The sequence below is a fragment of the Tachysurus vachellii genome, chromosome 13, assembly GCF_030014155.1.
Source record: "Tachysurus vachellii isolate PV-2020 chromosome 13, HZAU_Pvac_v1, whole genome shotgun sequence".
NCBI lineage: Eukaryota > Metazoa > Chordata > Actinopteri > Siluriformes > Bagridae > Tachysurus > Tachysurus vachellii.
In genome coordinates, this window is record NC_083472.1 from 2,761,012 (window position 1) to 2,768,862 (window position 7,851).

General features: G+C 43.0%; 1 protein-coding gene across 1 annotated transcript; it reads left to right on the top strand.

Annotated features, from left to right (window-relative positions):
* Positions 1-1,455: 1,455 nt before the first annotated feature.
* On the top strand, positions 1,456-7,351 carry setd6 (SET domain containing 6, protein lysine methyltransferase). The gene is made up of 9 exons (XM_060885492.1): positions 1,456-1,615; positions 1,707-1,793; positions 3,350-3,494; positions 3,570-3,711; positions 4,750-4,944; positions 5,036-5,162; positions 5,396-5,576; positions 6,298-6,440; positions 6,813-7,351. The coding sequence occupies exons 1-9, from the start codon at positions 1,589-1,591 to the stop codon at positions 7,167-7,169; spliced, it is 1,404 nt and encodes a 467-aa protein (XP_060741475.1). The 5' UTR covers positions 1,456-1,588; the 3' UTR covers positions 7,170-7,351.
* The last annotated feature ends 500 nt before the right edge of the window (positions 7,352-7,851 follow it).

Here is a 7,851-nt window from a genome sequence, read left to right on the forward strand (position 1 = left end):
TCTTCTCATGTGATGCCCTGTCAGTCTTGTACAATGGTAATCATGTTTCAGTGGTTTTAATCGCCAACATTTTATTCAGCAGATCAAGAGACTAACTTTAACTTTATAAGTTCCAGGTTTTTAGCCTTGAACATTCCTTTGAGTCCATTGAGTTTGGAGACATTTTCATGATCTTGAGTTGTTTCTAGACACCTCAGAAAGTTGCTGCCAATGGTTTGTTTTCCTCAGGGACATGGGCATCGTTTACTGGAGACCTCGGACACATCTGGATCTGGACACTTTCAATTCAATTCAATTCAAATATATTTGTATAGCACTTTTAACAATGGACATTGTCTCAAAGCAGCTTTACAGAACATAAACATAAAACAAAAGGTTATTATAAAGAATCATATAATACAAAATTGAATATTAATATGAGATATATTTAAACGTGTATGTTTATCCCCCGGGGGGCACGTCCAGGTTTGGGGGTTCGATTCCCGCCTCCTCCTTGTGTGTGTGGAGTTTGCATGTTCTCCCCGTGCGTTTCCTCCGGGTACTCCGGTTTCCTCCCCCGGTCCAAAGACATGCATGGTAGGTTGATTGGCATTCCATCCAGGGTGTATCCTGCCTTGATGCCCGATGACGCCTGAGATAGGCACAGGCTCCCTGTGACCCGAGGTAGTTCGGATAAGCAGTAGAAAATGAGTGAATGAATGAATGAATGTATTTATCCCCAATGAGCAAGTCTGAGGTGACTCAGGTGACTGTGGGGAGGAAAAACTCCATTAGATGGTAAAGGAAGGAACCTTGAGAGGAACCAGACTCAAAGGGGAACCTCATCCTCATATGGGTGACACCGGAGGGTGTGATTATAAATATACAATCTGATAACTGGGATGTGGTAGCTCAGTGCTTAAGGTGTGCGACTACTGATTGGAAGCTCATTGGTTCGAATCCCATGTCCACCAAGTTGCCACTACTTGGCCCCTGAGCAAGGCCCTTAACCCTCAATTGCTCAGGTGTATAAACTGAAATAAAAAAGTGTCTGGTAGATGTAAATAAATGTTGTATTGATGAGGAGATTGTTGTCCTCAAAAGCACTTTGTCCATTTCTGTCATTTATCAGACACCTTTATCCAGAGTGATTTACAATTTATGTCATTTTTATACAGCTGTGTACAACTGAGGCTTAAGGGCCTTTCTCAGGGGCCCAGCAGTGGCAGCTTGGTGGATATGGGATTCGAACCCACGACCTTCCGATCATTACAACATCCCTGTCCATGTTTACACTGTTTATATAAAGAACAGATTGTCAAGTCTAGGACACAGGAGCACTGTTTAATCAGCCTGAAGAACATGATCTGATCTCTAAGGCAGGTCACCAGTTAGCATCAGCCTGGAACTGCCCTGAAGATGGCGCTAAAGAAAAACAAACACGTGTCGTCAGAAAAAAAGAATGCGGCGTGACGTCAACAACACGCGACACATTAAACTCACATGGAGAAGAGAAAGTGCGTTGTTGAGTCTCCCAGTAAGATAAATCAGTTTATATCAGTGCGTTAGATTTATTTACGTTTAATTACTTTATTTTTGTTCGAACGACATGGCGACAGACGCGAAAAGACCAAAGGTATAAACACACATGAGGTCAAAGTGCATTAATGTTTACACTTATTTGTACGTGTTATGACAGTAAGTGTAACGGTGTGTGTGATGTTTAGCAGGAGGATGGAACCTCAGACCTGGATGAGTCTCTGAACAACTTCTTACTGTGGTGTGATGAAGTGAAGCTGAACCTCAGCAACAAGGCGAGTTGGACATGTTTATGCTCTCATGAGTGATCCGTGTGTGTGTGTGTGTGTGTGTGTGTGTGTGTGTGTGTGTGTGTAATATAAGATTATAACTGTCAAGTCATGTCAAGTTTCAACCATATATAGCTGTTACAGTACACAGTGAAATGAGACAACGTTTCTCCAGGATCAGGGTGCTACATAACACAAAGATAGAGCTATAAGGACTTAGTAAGTTAGTCCTAGATACATAAAGTGTGTCTGTGCAACCTGGTGTAAACTGTGCAGGACAAGACAGAAAGACAGTGCAGGACAGAAAGACAGGACAAGACAAAGAAGACAAGACAGTGCAGGACAGGACAGAAAGACAAGATAGTGCAGGACAGGACAGAAAGACAAGACAGTGCAGGACAGGACAGAAAGACAAGATAGTGCAGGACAGGACAGAAAGACAAGATAGTGCAGGACAGGACAGAAAGACAAGATAGTGCAGGACAGGACAGAAAGACAAGATAGTGCAGGACAGGACAGAAAGACAAGATAGTGCAGGACAGGACAGAAAGACAAGATAGTGCAGGACAGGACAGAAAGACAAGATAGTGCAGGACAGGACAGAAAGACAAGATAGTGCAGGACAGGACAGAAAGACAAGATAGTGCAGGACAGGACAGAAAGACAAGATAGTGCAGGACAGGACAGAAAGACAAGATAGTGCAGGACAGGACAGAAAGACAAGATAGTGCAGGACAGGACAGAAAGACAAGATAGTGCAGGACAGGACAGAAAGACAAGATAGTGCAGGACAGGACAGAAAGACAAGATAGTGCAGGACAGGACAGAAAGACAAGATAGTGCAGGACAGGACAGAAAGACAAGATAGTGCAGGACAGGACAGAAAGACAAGATAGTGCAGGACAGGACAGAAAGACAAGATAGTGCAGGACAAGACAAAAAAGACGGTGCAGGACAAGACAAGGAAGACAAGACGGTGCAATACAGGACAGAAAGACAGTGCAGGACAAGACAAAAAGACAGTGCAGGACAAGAGACAATGCGAGACAGTGCAGGACAAAAGACAATAAACAAAAGCAGCACCAACCAGTGTAAATACTGTATGTTCATAATAGATTGCGTGTGCAGAAATACTGGAATGAACACATTAGTATTATAGCAGCAGTTGCATGAGGTAAAGTATTGTGCAAAACAGCAATCAACTGAAATGAGACAGCAAGTGCAAAGAGCAAAAACAGTGTGTAAAACAGCATGTAAACAGTTTGATGGATGTATAATAGAAGAGTGTTTAATTGTAAATAAAGATGTACATCATGTATAGTATAGTAAATGACTCTCAAGGACCCAAAAACTGTTCAGATTAAATGTTAAAGGATGCAGAAATGATTAGAGTAAATTTATATCTGAATTGTGATGTATTGACAAAGTGGAGTAGGACTTTTGAGCTCTTATTGTCCTTAAAGTCATCACAACACGATAACAAAAACAAGGACGCTTGTAATATAACACACACGTGCTGTGAACTGACGCTGATACTAACTAACGCTGTTATGTTGCTGTAGGTGTACCTCAGTAAAGAAGGCACAGTAGCAGACTATGGCATGCTTGCTAAAGAAGACATAGAGGAAGGCCACGTCCTCTTCTCCATCCCCAGATGTGCTCTTTTACATCCTGGCACTTCCAAACTCAAGAAGGTTCTTGAAGAAGGTAGAGCACTGGATTGACTCTTCTCAGGTTCATTGTAATAGTCACGTTCTACTTTTTAACTGGCTTCATTTTCAGGACAGAGCTGTTTGGAGAGCCCGTCCGGCTGGGTTCCACTCCTCCTTTCGCTGATGTACGAGTACACCTTAGCCGAGTCGCACTGGAAGCCCTATCTGAGCCTCTGGCCCGATTTCAGAAAGCTGGATCACCCCATGTTCTGGTAAAGAGCTTTGAATTATTATTAAGCAAATTATCTCAATGTCGTATCACACAGTGTGTGATAACGGAGCAATTGTTTTCTTTCAGAGGGTGCCAATATTTATGTATTTAACCGTTTACATGTCTTAAACGAGAATTCTACTAAAACCTCTTTTTTAAATCAGATCTATCGTCACCGATAGCATGATTTTATTTGTCGAGTCACATGTCTGAGGTAAAATCTGTGCAAACCAGCGACGCTCGTGAGTTGGAGGCATCAGTGAGCTTTGGGGATGTGGAGGAAGGAATATATTGAAGAGAAATGTATGTAAATTATGAGGAAAAACCTGTGAAGATATCTGGAAAACTCTAAATTGCAGATAGAAACGTCTGTAACAAATCTACGGTACATCCGAGAAACACGTGTGAAGAAACCTTAGATAATTCTGAGGTAAAACTGTGAGGGGGAAAAACTTGAAGAATCTGAGAGTGTTAAAATTTATGGCTGTCTTAATCCTAAAATGTTATCTGAGGTAAAATCTGTGAGGGAAAAAAAAACTAGTTAAAACACTGAAGAATCTAAGAAAGTGACAAATTTATGGCTGTCTTAATCCAGGATAAATCAGAGATAATCCTAAAATGATATCTGAGGTAAAATCTGTGAGGAAAAAAAAACTAGTTAAAACACTGAAGAATCTAAGAAAGTGACAAATTTATGGCTGTCTTAATCCAGGATAAATCAGAGATAATCCTAAAATGATATCTGAGGTAAATCTGTGAGGAAAAAAACTAGTTAAAACACTGAAGAATCAGAGAAAGTGTTAAAAAAAAAAATTACAAATTTATGGCTGTCTTAATCCAGGATAAATCAGAGATAATCCTAAAATGTTTTCTGAGGTAAAATCTGAGGTAAATCTTTGAAATGAATCTATAAATATACATAAATCTATAAAGGAAAACAGAACTTTAGACAAACGTGACAATCTGAGAAATCCGTTTTCTTCTACTGGTGGTGTTAAAGCAACGAATGAAAAAACATCTCCCATTTGGAATGTCTAAGGTCCAAGGAGGAACGGGAGAAGCTGTTGAAGGGAACGGGTATTCCTGAGGCAGTGGACACGGACCTGACCAACATCCAGAAGGAGTACAACGACACGGTTTTGCCGTTCATGCGCTCTCACCCGGAGCTGTGGGACCCTGAGCAGCACACTCTGGAGCTCTATCGGAGTCTCGTAGCTTTCGTCATGGCCTACAGGTGAGCCGGAGATCAGACGGCGTATACGACGTTGGATCGATAACCAGCTGAATTCAGGCCCATGTTAAAAAACCTTCTGATTTTATTCCAGCTTCCAGGAGCCGGTTGAGGAGGATGACGAGGATGAAGATAAAGATCCCAACCCCCCGATGATGGTGCCAATGGCAGACATGCTCAACCACGTATCCAATCACAACGCTAATTTAGAGTATACACCAGTAAGCCTGATGTACACTTTCTAGACGTTCCCTAACACCCCTTTACTCCTTTGACAAGCGTTTGAGCAGTTAGTGTTTGGTTTGAGGAACTTATGATCTTACTTAATGCTCCTTTAATTATTAACTGTAACCTTTGCGACATTTTTTCCAGCTGTGAACGTCACAAAGAAACATTAGTCAAGATATTGAAATAGGCTTAAGATCGTACGTTCTCTCTGTCTTCTCTCCTACAGGAGCGTTTGAAGATGGTGGCAGTGCGGCCAATCAGGAAGGGTGAGGAGATCTTCAACACGTACGGTCAGATGGCCAACTGGCAGCTGCTGCACATGTACGGCTTCACAGAGCCTTTTCCCACCAACGCCAACGACACGGCCGACGTCCACGTGACCGCCGTGTATAAAGCGGCTCAACAAGGTGCCCGTTCACCCCAACGCTCACTCTAATAGACACCGGATTGATGGATACTAATCAAATCCGTTAAACCAGTCAAACAAAAATGGTTGAGTTTCTAAACCTGTATCGGACCCTGAAATCACAGGCTACAAGCTGTTAGTCTGAATAATTCCAAAAAACAAAGGGGAAAAATAATCAGAAATTGTGTGGTGGTGGTTAGCATGTTCGCCTCATACCTCCAGGGTTGGGGGTTCGATTCCCGCCTCCGCCTTGTGTGTGTGGAGTTTGCATGTTCTCCCCGTGCCTCGGGGGTTTCCTCCGGGTACTCCGGTTTCCTCCCCCGGTCCAAAGACATGCATGGTAGGTTGATTGGCATCTCTGGAAAATTGTCCATAGTGTGTGATTGCGTGTGTGTGTGCCCTGCGATGGGTTGGCACTCCGTCCAGGGTGTATCCTGCCTTGATGCCCGATGACACCTGACATAGGCACAAGCTCCCCGTGACCCGATGTAGTTCGGATAAGCGGTAGAGAACGAGAGAGAGTGAGTGTTGGTGGTTAATTGTCAAATTGTTTAAGAGAAGTAAAAATCTTTGGGTCACGTTATAGGAAATTCATCAGCTTAAACGCTAACATCTTTCATCACACAACCCCATAACGGATTATTTTCACAGAGCAGAACGTCACACAGTTGTTAGATTAGACATCGACCGATTCACTTTTTTTTTCTCTTTGTTTTTCACAGCAACACAAAACGAAGCCGAGCAGCGCCTCCTGGTGGACAAATGGAAATTACTGCGTGAAATGGACGTAGTGGAGGAGAAGGGCGTGTTTGTTTTTGGGAAGAACGGTTCGCTGACGGACACGGAGCTGTACACGACCCTGAAGGTAACGAGACGAGTCTGATCGTCACACATGTGCTGCGTAATAGGAAACGTATCGGTCCGATTTATCAGCTGCGTCACACCGACTGGCTGCGATCAGATCTCACGGAACACGTTAGTAACTTGAAAAGTTTTTCTGCTTAAAAACTACTTCATAAGTTACTGAGGTGCCACAAAGAGTTTCTAGCTTACTTTAAGCTACAAGGGTACAAAGGCAGGCTTAATAATGTCCAACAAATGCCCCCGCCCCCCCCCTTTACCAAGGGTGCCCGAAGGAGGTATTATTGAGAACACACAAGGAATGCAGATTATTTTTAGAGTGAACAGGCAGAATAGAACAAATCTGCACTCAGACATTGTACACATCTGTCTTCAGGTGATCGGCATGAGCAAAGAGGAGTTCCAAGACTTCCAGGAGAACGAAGGCTGGGAGGAAGACGAGGGCGAGGAGGAGGATTCCAGAGCGGCCCAGGCTCTGAGTTTTGAGGGAATTTCGGCTTTGATTTCACACTGGAAGCGACTGCTGCACACGGCCGCAGGCTTCACGCTGAACCTGTACGCCGAGGACTTGGAGTCAGATCTCAGGGTGATGGAGGAACCAAAAGCTCTGGCGAAACTCAGTCACAGAGAGAGGAGAGCGCTGCACGTCCGGCTCGGCCAGAAGAGCATCATCCGAAAGCTTCAGCAGCTAACGGAGAACAGTACAGAAGCAACACTCAACCAACAGAGATAATCAATCTGTAACGTCGTCTTTTAAAATGTTAAATAGAAATATTAGACATTTGTAATAGATTTACTCCAGATGTGCAAACTGTCTGAAGCGATTCAGTGGAAGTCCGTAACGTCGTCATCGAGTAACCGAGCGAGCTTTAAAACCTACAGCCTTGTGATTAACAATAAACAGGTCACATCAAATCTTTACTCCTCAAGTATGTGAAAAATTCAAGATCAGTGTGTGTAAGAATTGTGAGTATCTGTATATAATGATCCATTGTGAGGGTCATGAAAAACGTGTACATCCAGAACTCCCAATCTGAGTCGTCGTCACAAACCTAATTTAAAAAAATAACTAAGTTTAAACAGGGATGCCACCACCACCAAATCTACCCCCGTCTTCTGAATAAAGGTTCAGCATAAACACATTTAATACTTAATTACTTAAGCTCTAGCTTCAGCAATAATTCCGTATACTCACTATCCACTTTATTAAACACACCTGTATACATACATGTGATCTAATTAGCCAGAACAGTGGAAAAGAGCCCAATAACACAGAACCCACAGGACTGGTCATTTCCCCTCCACATCTTTAGCAACAAGGCATTTTAGCCAGCAAACCCTCCGCTGGCTCACAGGATGTTCTTCGTACCATTCTGTGAAACCTCGGATGATCGGCAGCTTCTGAAATATTCTTA

Bases quoted from the DNA above. Each gene is read 5' to 3' on its own strand.
- setd6 (XM_060885492.1), top strand. From the start codon at position 1,589: ATGGCGACAGACGCGAAAAGACCAAAG. The intron at 3,712-4,749 runs GTAAAGAGCTTT...GGAATGTCTAAG, and splicing joins CTGGATCACCCCATGTTCTG to GTCCAAGGAGGAACGGGAGA. The intron at 6,441-6,812 runs GTAACGAGACGA...ATCTGTCTTCAG, and splicing joins AGCTGTACACGACCCTGAAG to GTGATCGGCATGAGCAAAGA.